At 36.3% G+C, this 18,098-nt stretch overlaps 1 protein-coding gene across 2 annotated transcripts in view; it reads right to left on the bottom strand.

Moving 5' to 3' along the window:
- Positions 1 to 18,098, bottom strand: part of TRIO (trio Rho guanine nucleotide exchange factor) — a 263,174-nt gene that overhangs the window by 59,333 nt on the left and 185,743 nt on the right. For both annotated transcript variants that reach the window (XM_034411889.3, XM_034411890.3), the window contains exons 30-34: positions 16,369 to 16,559; positions 15,655 to 15,756; positions 14,380 to 14,522; positions 13,439 to 13,538; positions 8,437 to 8,680 (exon numbers count right to left, since the gene is read on the bottom strand). In XM_034411889.3, coding sequence (XP_034267780.1) covers positions 8,437 to 8,680; positions 13,439 to 13,538; positions 14,380 to 14,522; positions 15,655 to 15,756; positions 16,369 to 16,559 — 780 coding nt within the window. The remainder of the gene's footprint in view (positions 1 to 8,436; positions 8,681 to 13,438; positions 13,539 to 14,379; positions 14,523 to 15,654; positions 15,757 to 16,368; positions 16,560 to 18,098) is intronic.

Below are 18,098 nucleotides of genomic sequence, written 5' to 3'. Positions count from 1 at the left end.
AAAGGCTATGCTGGTGTTCTCCTGTTCCTCTCCACTCTAAGTACTCCTTGGCCAGGAGGTGGGGTAGAGAATGCATTTAAGCTTTCAGCTCTTGTAAATTCCCTTGTCTTCAGCAGAGCTACTCCCTTCAGGGGATGCTATCCTCTGACTCACTCCCCAGCACAACTCCAGATTTCAGGCTCACACTTGGGAACAGCCAGATGTGATACCGTAACTAGCCTAACTGAAGTTCAAGCAGATTCTTCATTACATTGCGGAGTTAACTTTTAAACATTTCTTAGCTTTGGGAAAAAAAATAAATCCGCTTATTTAGCAATTATCAAAGAAATAGTAATGTTATAAAAGCACGAACAGGACATATCAAATAGATTAGAGCTGCAGATTATAAGAAAGTAACAAGTTAGTACTTATCAGTCTTTTAAATTCAAACATTAGGACAAACTAGAAAAAGGAAATCATCAGAGAAACGGTCTGGAATATAAGAGATACAGAAAAAGCACATGTCTGTAGCACTTATTTCTTTGGGAGGATAAGAATACAGTATTTCAACTTGACAATGAAATATTAAAAATCTAAGAACTGATCCACCAAGGTATACTAGTCAGTAAGATTTACCACACTGTTTAATGATAAAAAGTCAATTTCTTTGATGTATTTGACACAGCCAGCTTGCTCCAGCACTATGAACCCAATTCTTAAATCTACATTTGCTGATTTTAAGGTATGAGGGTTAGGTAGATACACTAGCTACTACAGGTAGTCCTTGACATATAGCCACAATTGAGCCCAAAATTTCTCTTGCTAAGCAAGACAGTTGTTAAGGGAACTTTGTCCTATTTTACGACCTTTCTTGCCACAGTTGTTCAGTGAATCACTGCAGTTGTTACATTAGTGACATCTGGCTTCCTCATTGACTTTGCTTGTTAAAAGGTCACAAAAGGTGATCACATGACCCTGGAACATTGCAATCATCTTAAATGAGTCAGTTACCAAGCTCCTGAATTTTGATCATGTGACCATGGGGATACTACAAAGATCGTAAGTGTGAAAAACGTTTATAAGTCACTTTTTTCAGTGCCGTTGTAACTTTGAACAGTCACTAAATGAACTGTTGTAAGTGAAGGACTACCTGTATTGAGAGTATCACATACAAATAATTTAGTCCTAAGTTTACGGTTTGAAAAAGAACACTGAAGAATCAACTTTAATGGTATACAATTCAATTCATATATAGCAGTGTTGGCGAAACTTTTCGGCAGTGAGTGCTGAAATGGGAGAGCGCGCAGCATGCATGGGAAACACCAGAAAACCAGAAGAACAGCTCTCTGGCACGCACATGCAGGAACACCAGAAACCCGGAAAAGCAGTTCCCAGGCATGCATACATGCACCGGGGAAGCTAAGCTTCCGGTTTCCAGCATGCGCATGTGTGCCCGTCACCTGGTATTTTTGGTTTCTGGCCCGCATGTGTGCATGAAGACCAGCTGGCCGGCGTGCATGTGCATGCCGGAACCCAGAAGAGCAATGGGCAACGGCTGGCATGCCCGGAGAGATGGCTCTGTGTGCCACTTCCGGCACATGTGCCATAGGTTCGCCATCATGCAGTGGTGGGATTCAGCCAGTTCGCACCACTTCAGGAGAACCGGTTGTTAAATTTCTGAGCAGTTTGGTGAACTGGTTGTTGGAAGAAATCATTAGGGCAGGAACCGGTTGTTAAATTAGTTGAATCCCACCACTGCTATCATGGATATATAAAGCCTATATATACAGAAAGAGAGCTGCAGCAGAAAATACTTTAGATAAAAGAGACTGTTTGAGCAATCAGCAATGCATGAATAAGGCAGCTACAAGGTCTCCTTATACAGTTTGAGTAAATGTCTATCTCCTATGAAGGCTCAGGTGTCCAATATTTTTTCTCATGCAACCCTTCAAGCAAGCAACTCTTTAAACATCTGACAAAAAACATCTATGTCCAGATCTACGGTTACTTTCAATTTGCCAAGAGAAAACCAGATGGAAACAGTTTGGAAAATTTTGTTCTGAACAGCAAGAAATATACCTCAGCCTATGGTATAAATAATGACTAATTAAAATTAAAATTGAATGTGCAGAAAGAAAACCAACTGAGGGAAAAATGTGCACATTGACTCAGTGCTCACTGACAGCTGACAACATATATCAGGGGCTCTCAATTTTGGCAACTTTTAAGATATGTAAACTTCAACTCCCAGAATTCTGGAAAATTCTGGGAATTGAAGTCCATCTGTCTTAAAGTTTCCAAGATTGGGAACTTTGATATATTTATCCATTTTTATATAGTCCAGTAAGTTACGAACTCTGGCAAAAGCAAAATGTGTGTGTGATGGTGGAAACTAACACCTTGCCTGTGCTTCTGCAACTGATATTCCTCCTTTAGCTTGCAGGTAATGTTGAATCTTCAGGGCCAATGTTTTCAGAATGTCTATGAATGAATAGAATCTCTATATCGCCAATAGTTTTCAAATGTTTTGAGAAGAAAAAAAAAACCCTTCTCATTTTATTCACTCTAATCTTATCCCATCTTAAATGCCTTTTTCCAAGTGCAAGAATCCCAATCCCAATCTCTTTTAGGAAAAATATTTGAGCCCTCCTTTTCTAGTTTCTTAAAAGTTTTGCTTCCTTCTTCCCTGATTCATACAGGTATTCCTTAACATGATTCTGATGTGCTAACTCTGCTAGTCAACTTCAGTATATTCATACTTCAGAGTAACTTTAGCCCAGAGAACAGAACAGAAGAAAGGAAAATGACTCCCGAACTTCTTAATTTTCCAGTACTTTTGTCAAGTTTTCTTCTCTGACATCTGATTTGTCCTTTCCAAATGCAGCAGCCTTTTCATCAGCCAGTCCATTCCATTAAAAAAATCTTACTTTTTGGTCCTGTTGAGTCCTCAAATGCAGATTCTCACAGTCTCCTATTCTGCTTGGATTCACATAGCAGCTTCAGTCCATACAGCACAAATAGAACATCAGCAATTTCTAACAGATTCTCCAGGGCCTAACAAAATTGCATTTTACTATATTTATATTTACACCAAAAGGGAGGTATGCCTCCCCCAAAAACTTCTTAGAGCCCATGTGATAAGATGGTAAGTGGAGAAAAAATAAAGTTGAGATCATTTTACGACTTCGTCCTCATCAGGGTATTTCAGACTGGTTTCAACACAGATCCTTTAGAATATATATTTCTTATTTCCATCTATTAAGACAATTGCTCACACTATTCCTATTCTTTGCTTTCTGGGTTTTTTAAAGACATAGTTAGCAATCCATAAAAAGGCAGAATCTCCAATCCCATGACTGAATTACTCAGGTACTTTGATGAAAAACTATGTCAATTTTTTTGAAAATCCAAGTACATAATGTCACCCATGTGTCTGTTAAAATTCTGAAAGAATTTTATAAGATTGACGTGATCTGCCTCTGGGACAGCCACAATGTTTTTTCTTCTATCATTCCAATTTGCTTGAAAAAGATATTAATCTTATTGGCCTGTAGTTTCCTAGAACTCCCTTGGATTCATTTTTAAAAACTAGCGATAGTTGGCTACCATCTAGTCCTCTGGCACTGAGCTTATTTGTAGGACAAGTTACATATTTTCTTACGAGTCATATTTGAGTTCTTTAATAACCATTGATAGACCAGGATTTAGTTGCATGACAAGAGCTGTGATGAAGTAGTGGTTAAAATACAGCATTAAAGGCCAATTAGCCCACTGCCAGGAGTTCAATTTTGACTGGCTCATGGTTAATTCAGCCTTCCATCCTTCCGAGGTTGGTAATGAGGACCCAGATTGTTGGGGGAAAAGATGCTGACTCTGTAAACTGCTTAGAGAGGGCTATAAAGCACTACGAAGTGGTATATAAGTCTAAGTGCTATTGCAATTAGTGATTTATTAGGTCTTAGCCTTACAAGATGTCCTAAGGTATCAAATTTTGTTCCATCAAGAATGTTTATCTTTTTGTTCTTCAAATTAGGTTTTCTACCTATTGAAGGAAAGATTCCTTAGGCAGAGCTTCTTGGATGAGAAGCGAAGGATAAGAAAATTATCCTTTGGATAAGAAAAACGAGGAAGTCCAGTTGCCTCTTGAAAAAAGCACCTTTTTGATCTATGACAATTCACCACAGCTAACTCATAGAATAGAATAGAATAGAATAGAATAGAATAGAATAGAATAGAATAGAATAGAATAGAATAGAATAACAGAGTTGGAAGGGACCTTGGAGGTCTTCTAGTCCAATCCCTGCCCAGGCAGGAAACCCTACACCACTTCAGACAAATGGTTATCCAACATCTTCTTAAAAATTTCCAGTGTTGGGGCATTCACAACTTCTGCAGGCAAGTTGTTCCACTTATTAATTGTTCTAACTGTCAGGAAATTTCTCCTTAGTTCTAAATTGCTTCTCTCCTTGAACAGTTTCCACCCATTGCTTCTTGTTCTACCCTCAGGTGCTTTGAAGAATAGTTTGACTCCCTCTTCTTTGTGGCAACCCCTGAGATATTGGAAAACTGCTATCATGTCTCCCCTAGTCCTTCTCTTCATTAAACTAGACATACCCAGTTCCTGAAACTGTTCTTCATATGTTTTAGCCTCCAGTCCCCTAATCATCTTTGTTGCTCTTCTCTGCACTCTTTCTAGAGTCTCAACATCTTTTTTACATTGTGGCGACCAAAACTGAATGCAATATTCCAAGTGTGGTCTTACCAAGGCATTATAAAGTGTATTAACACTTCATGTGTTCTTGATTCTATCCCTCTGTTTATGCAGTCCAGAACTACGGATCTGCCCAGCTGGGACAGAATCCGGCTTGCTGACAGTTAAACGAGAGAACGGAGCGATCTGGCGCCCCAGAGACGCTACCGCTCCTCCACAGCAATCAAATTCCCTCATAGCAGCTCCTTCTAATAATGATTAAGACAAAAATAATAAACTAAAATAAAAGAGATCTAATTAAAGCTGTTAAACTGCAGAGTTAGAAAAAACAGAAGTTTCCTCAGTAACTGAGTGAGAAAGACTGGCGTAGGAGAGGCAGTGTGGGCGTGGCCAAAAGAAACGTTGGAAGAGATCTGCACTCAGTTCCCTAGTAACAGGAAGGAAGAAGATCCCGTACTATGGATTGGAGGAGCAGCGTTATGGAAAACTGTGTTGGCTTTTTTGGCAGCTGCTGCACACTGCTGGCTCATATCTAAATGGTTGTCCACCAAGACTCCAAGATCCCTCTCACAGTTACTACTATTGAGCAAGGTACCACATATACAGTACCTGTGCATTTTGTTTTTCTTTCCTAAATGTAGAACCTTGCTTTTTTAAAACTGTTGAATTTCATTTTGTTAGATAGTGACCAATGTTCAAGTCTGTCAAGATCCTTCTGTATCTTGAACCTATCTTCTGGAGTGTTGGCTATTCCCGCCAGCTTCGTGTCATCTGCAAATCTGATAAGTTCCCCACCTATCCCCTCGTCCAAGTCATTGATGAAGATGTTGAAGAGCACTGGGCCTAAAACAGAGCCCTGGGGTACTCCACTGCATACTTCCCTCCATGTAGATACAGTTCCATTGAGGACTACACGTTGAGTGCGGTTGGTCAGCCAGTTATGAATCCATCTGGTGGTGATGCTGTCTAACCCACATTTTTCTACTTTATCTAGTAGTAGGTTATGGTCTACTTTATCAAGTGCTTTACTGAAGTCCAAGTAAATTATATCGACAGCATTCCTCTGATCCACTATTTTTGTCACTTTGTCAAAGAATGCAATAAGATTAGTCTGGTATGATCTGTTTTTGACAAACCCATGTTGGCTTTTGGTTTGCTTCTAGGTGTTTGGTTATTCGTTATTTGATTATCTTTTCCATCATCATGGCCAACTTGCCGGGGGACAAGAATTACACTATTGAAGAAATGGTGGAATAGAATTATTAAAAAAGGATGCAAAACGAGAGACAAAATGAAATGTGAATGACAAAAAATAATTACATTGAATTGTTGAATTATTCTCTGGCAAATTGTTCCGCAGTGAATTGGTCGTGGCGAGTTGCCCCGTGGAAAATTGGTCATTGCGAGTTGGCTGCAGTGAGTTGTCCTATTCCATGAGGAATATCTTGAGTACAGAAAACAATGCATTCCCAAAGAACAAACACAGTAAGCCAACAAGGTTGTATAATATATATCTTTAGTCTATTTAACTTATCTAATCTTCCCAACGTATGCTTAAGGTTTTTTAATTTTAAAAAATATTGAAATATTTCTCTGATGAACGCATGAAATAAAACGGTAAAACCATAATTATACATCCATGACTGCAGAAACCTAGAGAGAGTTCTAGCACTATATTTTTCAATGAAAATGGAAAAGATATCTTTTGCTTAGATATAATAATCTTATAGTTTAAAACAGGTTATCTTCCTATTTTTTCTACTACTTAATCAACGGTCATTTCAAGGAAGATGCAACATGAATTATCATGCCAAATTTCTCAGTTTCAAAGGCCACCCAATCCCAGAAGAGAAAAGTCAAATATCTAGCTGCAATGCTTAAAGACTGTGTTTACATAAATTGCCAGAAATTTTATTTATGATACTGTTCTTCTCTAAGGAACAAAAGAGGGTGTTCTTGGTTGTGAACTCAGCAGCAAAGAATTATTACAGCCAGCCAGTTTGATCCTTTTCTCCACCCTTGTCTTAACTGTAGTAAGCCAACCCCCCCCCTTTTACTCTCATTAAGAAGGGAGCCTCCTCAAATCATTTCAGAATCAATAGTACATGAAAAAACAGGACAGAATAGGGTTTTATTGTCCTTGCTATACAATGTATTACAGTTCCAGTATTACCAGCTGCATTCAGTAGAATTTAACATCTTTAGTTACTAACACAAAGATTGTGCTGTTTGCTGAAATTTGCATCCCCTCCCCCCAGATAAAAATTAGCTAGCTTGCAAAAACTGAATGATTAGGAGATAAAGACTTTTGGAAAGCATTAAAGATATTATTTCATCTTGCTTTCCAGCTTTTCAAATAATAATACTTTTTATATGCTTGGCTGAAAGTTAATCTCTTTGACTGCAAACTATCCAAAGACCATTTTTCTCCATGAGTGAAGAATAACTTAAATTTCATTGTGTGTCCATTCCCCCCACCCCCCGATATAATCAACTTCTAACTTTTTTTTTTTTTTGGCTTCATTGTATAATGAATTTTATGGTAAACGATTTGAAAGTCTTGGGAATTGCTTCAAGGTGTTCAGAAGACGGTCAATTACTAATCAAACAGCTACTTAAATGTGAACTGTTAAAACTCATCAAGAGCAGAACAGAGGAACATTCTTGGCCACCAAAGATGGAGCTAAAAGAAAATATTTAATCAACTCTTTCTAGTTAGATGGTAGGGCTTAAGATTTCTTCCTGTCCCATGGAGGAAAAAAAAAATTACTTTCAGTTTAAATCTCCCTTCTAGGAGAAGCAGTGACTTTTCTATCAGCTTTATGTTATGAAGACAAGGAGGAAGATGTGGAAAGAATTATAGACTGGAAACAAAGCAGAGGTTGCAGTATTAGAAGCATAAACCATGTATGTATAAATATCATTTTTGATGGTTCTATACAATTTCCTTAGGCAGCCAAATATTCTCAAGTACAGGAACCTATAAATCTTGACTTGACTTAAAAGGCTAGTGTTATCTGTGATGACCACTGAAATTGTCTACTCAGACACTTTGGTATGTATAAAGAATTCAGGGGAAAAATCTGTCTTGCATATGCAGCTAGCTTTTACAGGAAAGCACACATGAATGTCTTTCTTGTTACTTTTGCCTTTTCCAGTGATAGGGCAAACTGAGAGAACGGGTCCCTCCCATTTCTCTGTAATATATATGGCACAATAAGAAACGTTTAGCTTTGCTTCTTGCAATTAACAAGGGAAAAGTGCAGGAGGCCAATATTGTTAAGATGTCAATCTGTTGACTTCCTGATCGATCATATCAATAACAAATAATACCTTGGCAACAAATTGATCATTTACACTTACGCTTTTGCCTTTGAGATCTCTACAAAACATTTTCTCTTTTTTTGAGAATGCATGTAATACAGTCAACAAGTTAATAAGATGATTTAAATTATTAGCTATATTTAATTTTTCTATCATGAAAAATTCAGTGGCACCCTATGTAAAAGGTTTTATAGGTACTGGGTTTTATTATTGTGAGCCCCCAGAGTCACTGAAACAAGCAACAACCCAACCCAACACTCATAGTTTGTAATCTACAAAAAAGTTACACAAAGTCTCATCCTATGTAAACTAAGTAGCCTAAATTGCACTACCCTCATTTTTTATAATATCCACCACAGCACTGTTAAATAAAAGTACAGGGAAAGGAAAAATCAGACAACTGGAAAACTTAATCCTCTTACCTTTGTGGTTAAAGATGCCTTCCATCTCCATACTACTTCTAGAATGGGCAATGCAGAGAGAACCACATGGTACTAGTCCTTCTGCAGCTGGAGATCGGTCAGTAGTCCGTACTAGACACCAGTCAGGTTTATCATGAGGTCTCTCCAGCACTTCTACTGTCTGACCACGACGGATTGTGAGTTCATTGCTGTTGCATGCTGTAAAGTCATGGATGACCACTGTCAGCTCACAACCACCAGATAACTGTAGAAAAAGGAAACAAAAAAGAAACCTCAGTGTTCTGTGTTTAGTTTAGTTTTTAGTTTATTTTGGATTTATATATCACCCTACTCCCGAAGGACTCAGGGCGGTGAACAGCCAAAGATAAAACACATATAATATAAAATTTAAAAAACAATTTAAAACACATTAAATAAATTTGGCCCATACTGATTAAAACACCCCTGTTGAAAAATTCGTTCGTATCTACCCATCTAGATAATTTTTTTGACCATCTGAAGTGGTTCCATAACAAACTGAACAGCTAGTGACATTAACACAATTCTCACTTTGCATTATATGTGATAGTCCTTACATAATTGTTCTTTTTCAATTCTTATGAGTATCTATGTCTGCCCTCTCAGCGAGAACAGGTATAAGTTTAATAAGAAAAATATTGAAAAGCTGATAAATAATTTACATTATTTAATTTACATTAAGTTTTATAAGACATTCACAAAGAAATGTCAACATAAATCATTGTCATTAAAAGATATTCTAATAAGGTTTTTACATTACATTATATGCAAAAATATTCAGTGATTTTATAATAACTGAAATAGATTCCCCTAGAAAATTCATGGTACATTATGCCACTACCTAAGTATTCCTCTGGTCATCCAGTAATAAAAAAGGTTTTCCTTTTATTGAAATGTATTGAAAATTTCAGAAAAGAACACATCTTTTTGAATTTATAATTTGGTTATAAACTTACACTTTACCTTTCTTAAATTCCAAAATAAATAGGAAATTACATCATACATTCAAATTACATAATACAAAAATCAGAATTTGATTTCACTTCTGAGCTTTGAATAATGCACTATGTGGTCTGGATTAGGGATGTATTTCTCTTGGTAATTTGCATTACAAAAGGGATGCAATCAATTCATTTTTTTGAATATTACTTTTTGGTATGTCTCTGGTCATCGAGAGCTAAGGTGTATCTTTCTAGTTCATCAGACAATACTTATAAATAAATAAAAGAAAAATAAATGTACAGTAATTTTCCACTTCCTTTCTAAATATTGTATTAAAACTTCAGTTAGTCTAGCTGGAATTATCCCAAAACTTTCCCATGATCACAGATTGTAAAAGCTTGGCTTTCTGATCCTAGTTTTGAAAGTGGGAAGGGGGAGAGGGTAAAGAGAAAAGACGATGTATGTTTCTCATAATGAAGCAAAATAAATCAGCTTCTATCCGTCAAGACACAGGCAGGAATTGTTCCCACGTAATCTCTCAGGATAATTTCCATTCAAGTTAAGAGGTGTGCATTTTCAGAAACATGTTGCCTTCCCCCCTTAAGTGTATGCGGGGTACCCTTCTTCATCCACACCCATTATGCTCTGCTTATATTAGCACTCCATCCACTCAAAATTATGTCAAAAGATAATTTATTTGGGGGTGGAAAGGGTAGACAGGCAAAAAAAGCCCTTGGGGCTTTTAAAAATGATTTATTTTTATATTACTTCCCTTAGATTGGAGTCAGAAACAATTGAAAACAGCTGTATTCCTAAAGCGGTCTGAGAAAAGGGCCTTTTTGATTTAGAGTCTGACCACAAAACAACAAGCCAATATGTACATCTTCTAAGAAAAGAATGCTGCAAATAGAAAATTTGTGTTTGAATCATCCTGAATAGATAATACAAAATTGGCCTTGTTAGTGTAGTGCAGATGCAAATTGAAATAGCAAAAAATATAGTGATGTCCACATTAGAAGATTGGCTTTTTAGTAATAAATAGTGGGGTATAACCAGAAGGAAGGAACATAGGAAGGAAGATTGGAAGAAAGGAGTGAATGGCTAATGGGAGAGGAAGGACTGTTATTTAATAATGAAATTCTTGCTTTGCGTACATTTAAACGTAAAATTTCTCGGTAAAACAATTTCAAACTGCCAAACTGGGAAGATATCATCTGAGAAATACTCCTAACGAATTTTCCAATCCTCCAAACCTCAGAAAGCTATAAATTTCAATCAGAAGACAACACATACTCTAAATTCTGCATATGCTATTGGTCTCCATGTGGGAAACCCATATTCCATTCTCATCCCTATTATTCAAGCATCATGATACTCCATGGGATCCTGGCCAAGATGAAATACAGTTAAGTGGTATCCATCTGTACACAGTTGCCATTTTCCTCAAATATATGACATTTTCTCAGGAGAAGTTTTACAAAAGGAGAAGATATTACAAATAAGAAGCATCCAACCACCCCCTTCCTCCATCAACTTTACTCCAGCAATTTCTTTTTTCTTCAGTCATTCACACTTTTACTACAGATGTATGCAGTGAAGTCTTTCTTAATACTAATGCGGTCATATTGGTTTCCATAAGCCAGGAAGCATTATTAGAATCCTGGATCACATGGAAGACAACACAAGTGCAATTGTATCTTGGAAGGCTTCCCTGATGCTGCCTACACTTAGGATGAACATCTGCAGCGAAAAATGAGGTTAGTAAACATCACCAAGCATTAAGATTGTGCAGACTGATCAAGCTGTTACTGGTTGCATTCACAATGCTTGGATAGGACCTGTGTGTCTGATGCATATAAAAAAGACATTTGTAAGGAAATGTTCCAAAAATGATTAGCAAAGCAAGGGTAATGTGGCCTTATGGACTTCTCCAAACTTTCATTCAAAGTGCAGAAGTCATGAATCTTCCCTCTAAAGTTTCATTCCAAGGTTATTAAGGCAGAAAAGTGAAATTTGTTTCTTAAAATAGAAGAGGCTAAATGCACTTCCTCAATACAGAAATGCTTCCAGCTGCTACAACTACAAACAAACAAACAAAGAGCCCTAGGGATTCTTAATAACTTCTTCTTTACTCCTTTAAAATAACTAAACAAGCCAAGAAACTTCACTCAGGTTTTGTATGACTTTTAAAAAGCCTTTTAAAATCTAATTTCTAAGCAAAATAAGGAAAATCTAAGCAAAATAAGGGAATAGAAAGTATTTCTGGAAATCATACTCTTTTATTTAAGTGATAGAATGACCAATTAATGAACAAGAATCATGAACTTATATTGTTAGATAAATCACAGCTTCTTTCACATTAATGTACTGGATGAAGAGGGGCTGACAATTGGCTTTTAATATTATCTACAAGCATAAACTGAGGCTTGGTATCTATATTGCCAGAGATATAAGCTTTTTCAATATAAGAAATTTAACTCATTTTTCTCTTAGCTTGATAATTAAAAAACACACCAAAAAGCACTAAGAAGCCCCCAATTAAGGAGTGACCTACCTAAATTTGATCTTCACTTTTATTTACATAAAATTATTAATAGAATTATAACTATGATTATCTGCATAGAAATATAGACCATGGAAGTTTTAAATCTTGGCATGTCTTATTAGGGGTATAAATCTGTCTCTGGCCATTTAGTTTTAATAGAAATGTTAAAAGCATAAATTAATCAACCCAGTATTTTGTACCAAGCCAAAATACCAGAAGCCATGATGTGGTTTATTGTTCATTACGATAGAAGAATTTTAAAGTTTTGCTAGTTGTACAAGCACTTAGGGACTCTTAAACAGCATCCTCTAAGATCAAAAAGCTACGTCTGTAGAGCAAGAAGCATCTCACTTCATGAAAGTTTTTTGAAGGATAACATTAGGCCAAAGGGGTAGAGTCAGATGCATCTTCAGTAATTTGCTTTTCAAATGAGAAGGCTGACTAAAGAAGAAAGCCTCTCTATCAGAGCAGGGGCATGTTCTGCTCCTTTTCTTGCCCCTATCCTATCTCACATAATCACACACATACACACACATCCCCAGGGGTGAAATGCTCCCAGTTCAGACCGGATTGCCCAATCCGGTAGCGATGGAGGCAGGTGGTTCGGAGAACCGGTATCAAAAATCCCTGCGCCCCTCCACCCCACCCCATGCCTAGCTGAGCTGCGTGATCATCAGAGGCTTTTTAAAAAAAATTTAAAAGCATTTTTTCTACAATCTCTTCGGCTGAAAAAATGCTTTTAAAAGTAAAAAAAAGAAAGCCTCTGATGATTGTCCGGCTCATACTTTTAAAAGCCTCTGATGATCCCAGCTGAGTTGCCTGATCAGCAAAGGTTTTTTTCTTTTAAAAGCCTCTGACGATCCAAGTTGAGTTGCCTGATCGGCAGAGGCTTTTGAAAGAAAAAGAGCCTCTGCTGATCAGGCAACTCAGCTGGGATTGTCAGAGCCTTTTGAAAGCATTTTTTTATAACCTCTTTGCCGAAGAGAAAGTTGTAGAAAAAAATGGTTTTAAAAGTTTTTTTAAAAATGGTCACGCCCACATTACCCCCAAGCCACGCCCACAGAACCAGGAGTAACAAATTTTAGATTTCACCACTGCACACACCTCAACTGATGGGGAAACAACCACCTCCTTTCTCTGTAATTGTACAAATGCCTATGTTCTCTTTAAGCGTATAAATATGTTTTTCATCTATGTGAATGGTGTTGCACAAACTGAAAGGATCTAATTTTCATAGCTGAAACTAAAGGAACACGAGCATTAATAGCTTAGCGCTATTGACCATCTGGAAGACATATACAAGCAGTTCTGAATTTACTGGAGATCAGAGGATATAAAAATGAAGATAAAATCCAATTCTTAAAAAAGCTTCAGGTTTCTAATTTCTGGGTTCTGGAAGCTCATTTATGTTCACTGGGAGAAAAATGTGTGCATGATTTCATTGTAAGTTGTGCTAAATAACAAAGGAAGCAATCAAATTCATTATCTTTGGCTTACCTTATCACTATCCAATGTATTTTGGGAGGTTCGTGATGCGATTGAAATAGTATCAGGTTGACTGCTCCCTTCTCCTTGACTATCCAGATCTTCTCCATCTCTGTAAGCATAAAGTGTTGTATGACTCTTACAGAAATTTCTTAACTCAATTTCTTAATAATGATCATGTTATATACTGAAATAGCTTGGTATTTCAATTCAGAATAGAATAGTGAATGTATTCTTCTGTTCATCAATTCCTTAACAAATACTATTACAGCTAAATATAACAAGTATTAAATATATACAGTACTAACTGATCAGTCACCTTATGTTCTATGAATCTGTCCAATTCCTTGTTGAAATCTCCCCGAATTAATCATGTGATTGCAAATCCTAGTTTATTTCTATATCTTTTATCTATTTTGAGTTTCATATCAAGATATGCTACTAGGTTCTAATATTTTGAACCCAAAGGTATTTCTAGCTACCTTTTCTACGCTGTAGTATTACACATTGTATTTATATCTACCAGTATTTCATAGTTAATACTTTGATATGTACTTAAATATCAGGACAATGCAGACATTTTTATTATGTGTCCTTCTTCCTTCCAGACTTTTTCCCTAAGAAATTTCAAATGCTGTAATTCTTATAGGCACATTGGTCCATTCCTATTAGCATTTAACTTTTTTTTTTTTTGCAATTTTGTACATTACACAATAAACTTTCTAAGCAGAGTGATTTATCATTCAAATTTGATATACATGCCTATATTTAAGGTTCTAATCCACCTATATATGTTTTTAATATATTACAATTTAGCATCATCATCCAGATTGCTTTTTTAAAAAAAAAAGAGCACAGAATGTACTTTCAAAAAAATTGGTTAGCCACTCTGTTAAGATGGATCTCAAAAAAGACAAGAACCATTTCCAGCAATAGAGTCGACTTCTACTAACCTTCTTCCCTTTTGTTTTGTGGTTGATGCAGTTTTAGGAATGTGAATAGGCTCTTTTAAGGCCCCTTTGAGATGAATTGTTCTTTCCTGTATTACTTCTCTGATATGTTTGATCCAGTCTTGTTTGTTCTCAATACTGGAAGCCTTAAAGAAAAAGAATATCTTTTCAAGAATATCTTGTTTTAGTATAAGTAAAGTATAGTATAGTATAGTATAGTATAAAGTATAAACTTTTGAAAAGTCATGGTCACAACGTAACAGAATGTATTAAACAAGAATGATACAAAGTACTGGTAGAAATATTTTTGCTCTTTAGTTCTGAAAAATGAATACCGATTTTGCTATTATTTATTGTTTTTAAGATAAGACTTGCTTCCTGCATTTTACATCCCTAATTTGTATACAAATCTCCAGGGATCATGACAGCAAGTCAGGAACATATAGTATAATATAAGACTTTGGCGTCAGAAAATCCTATTCACAATTTACATACAGATACTTCCAGTTTCTTGGCAAATTTACTTCCACAAAGTTTGTGTGAGTTCCTAGGAAAAAGTGTCATGTCTTGTTTACAACTTTGGTCTTCAAGACATGAACATTGCTTTGAATTTTGGGTATTATGAGTAATATCTGTTTTAAAGTGACATTCTATTATAGGTAGTCTTTGACTTATGGCCACAATTGAGCCCAAAATTTCTGTTGCTAAGCAAGTCAATTGTAAAGTGAGTTTTGCACTATTTTACGACTTTTCTTGCTGTAAATGTTAAGTGAATCACTACAGTTGTTAAGTTAGAAACATGGTTAAGTGAATATGGCTCACCCATTGACTCTGCTTGTCAGAAGATTGCAAAAAGTGGTCACATGATCTAGAGACACTGCAACAGTCATAAATACATGGTTGCTGCCAAGCGTCAGGATTTTGATCACATGACAATGGAGATGCTGCAATGGTTGTAAGTGTGAAAAATGGTCAGATGGCACTTCTTTCAGTGCCACTGTAACTTCAAATGGTCATTAAATGAATATTTGTAAGTCAAGGACTACCTATAAACTAAAACATCAGGGATGGGAGCCCTCAGCATTCAGGCTGTAAGTAGCTTCCAGCATTCTGAGATTGTATCAAAATTCAGTTTTAAAATGGACAGTTTTCAGCGGCAGCTTCTTTGTTTATGCCTTCAAAATAGCCTCCAAATTAAGACAAAAACAATAATGTCCATGTCAAAATGAACTGCCTCAGAGATTGCCCTCTCTGTTTAGAAGTATGAATACCAATTACCTTTAGTACAATTTTATTGTCTGAAGTAGGAGTTCTTCCAACCCACAGTGCAAATTTACAGGGATCACCTTCTACATGCTCTGTGACACCCAACTCAGAAGTCTGAAAATTAAAGGAAAAAGGATTAGTTAGTTGTGGGAAAAGTTTTGTAACATGAAAACACATTTTTAATGGGTTTTAAACATCAGTTACCTCTTAATCACCAAAAATGTTTCAACAAAAGTCAAAGTACCTAATAAGCACTTGTGTAGTAATAAGCAGTTATTATTTCCTGGCTGGCTTACATGATTCAAAAGAATAACTTCGTCAGTGTTTCAAATCCTGACTTGGGATCAACAAACGTATTTCACTGTATTAATCAAAAGCTTTCATGCAAATTGGAATGGCTGGTAATATGTGCCCTTCAAATATTTTATTTTACTGCAGATCTGCTCCATGATTAAAGAATAATGCTACAATATCTCTCTCTCTCTGCTTAAGAGAACGTTTTTAAAAACATTTCAGAATGTATTCTTCAGAGTCCAAAAGAGCTACCAGTTTCTTTTGCAGTTATGTAAAAAGTGGCATGTTCAATAATATGTTTATGACTTAACAAACTGGACAACTTTTAAGAAAAATCTGACAGCAATTTTACTCCATTTTCCAATATCTGAGCATACTGCAAGTTGTTAGCAATTAGGTTTGGCTTTTTTTTTCAGTGTAATAGTAACTTACAAACAACTTGCTCTTGTAGATGTATTTACTTCTTCCACTAGAGTCTTTCACTTCTTTACTAAAGACAAGTGACATCTCAAAAAGAAAGAGATGTCTTTCACGTCCTTTCCGGATGAGAGTTTTTGGATCCCACACCTGGAAGGATTCCTGAAGGATAAGTTCTCCCTGAGATTCAATGTTCTCATCAAAACCTAGGAAGCAAGTTGTAAGAATTCAAGGAAAGAAGAAAAGGAGAGAGAAAAAGAGCCATGGGTGTGTGATAAAACTTAGTTCATTTTCTTATAGTACTTTTTAAATCACTCTTCCAGGAAGATCTTAGAAATGTAGAAGTTGTCTTGGAAGTTCTTTAGTAAATGTATGTAAGGTTTACATCATCAATAATTCCTTTAGAGATTGGCTGTTTATGAAGGGGAACTATATATATAAAACATCTGTAGTTTAAGCCGCACAGAGACTGCAAACAAGTAATCCTCACTTACTGATCATTCGTTCAGCAATCATTCAAAATTATGAACGTGCTGGAAAAAATAACTTTACAGCCCATTTATGACCTTTGCAGGATCAGTCTCAGTCAAGTGATCACCATAACAGTCGGGATAGATTTTCTTTTTTTCCTTGCAGAGTGGACAGATTGGAGAGAAAGCAATTGCAAAAAAGTAAGCTGTTTGCTCTTCTATGCATCAAAAGCAATGTAATTATGCTGGCAAGCACATGTCTGGGAAACACAGGTAAACTACATAAATAGCTTATAGTATTCTCTTGAAATCTCTTTCTCTCCAATTTCTCTGCTCTGCAGGGAGAGGGGAAGAAAAAAGGAAATGATTTTTGTAGGTCATCTCTTCTTTGCCTAACTCTTTCCCCTTTTTGCAGAGCAGAGAGATTGGAGAGAAAACCATTTCAAGAGAGTAGGCTGTTTGTGTACTGTGCCCACAGCTCCCAGCCCTCAGCTGCAGTGAAATTGCATTGCTTTCAATATGTTTAAGACAGTAAGTGGGCACTTGAGCATTCCAAAGGATGAGGGAGCAATTAGGAAGCAAACGAAAGCTGAACGTGTGAAACTGAGTAGACTTGACTTTTTCCAGATGGAAAGCACAAGTGTGATCACATGATTTCCCATTTAGCAATCACTTTGTTTAATAGTGATGTTGCCAGTCCCAATTAGGGTCATTAAGTGAGGACTACCAGAACATGTTATAAAATTTAGTAACAATGTGTAAGGATTCCTTGAGAAATAAATTGCCTTGGAAAGAACTGTATTACAATTACAAAATTGTAAAACTATTCTTTCATTTAATTTGCAATTATAATAATATTTAATTAATTCACACTTTTAGCACTTAAGATTTATATACCATTTCACAGTGCTTTATAGTCCTTTCTAAGCGGTTTCAGAGTCAGCATATGCCCCCAATAATCTTGGGTCCTCATTTTATCAACCTCAGAAGGATGGAAGGGCTGAGTCAACCTTGAGCCGGTCAGGATCGAAGGAATCGAACTCCTGGCAGTGTGAGCAGAATTAGCCTGCAATACTGCATTCTAACCACTGTGCTACCATGGCTCTTTAATTAGTTAGCTATTAGATACTAACATATTGACATTTAAGCAATATTTATATATTGGAAAAGTAATGAACTAATTAAGTTAAAAAAATTAAGGAGCAATGTGGTATTTTTTGTTGCTCTAAAACAGGGGTGTCAAACTCGATTTCATTGAGGGCCACATCAGGGTTC

This window comes from Pantherophis guttatus, chromosome 3 (assembly GCF_059756535.1).
Source record: "Pantherophis guttatus breed Tessera chromosome 3, ASM5975653v1, whole genome shotgun sequence".
Classification (NCBI taxonomy): domain Eukaryota; kingdom Metazoa; phylum Chordata; class Lepidosauria; order Squamata; family Colubridae; genus Pantherophis; species Pantherophis guttatus.
Note: the sequence above shows the minus strand (reverse complement) of the source record. Positions and strands in the feature narration are given on the sequence as shown.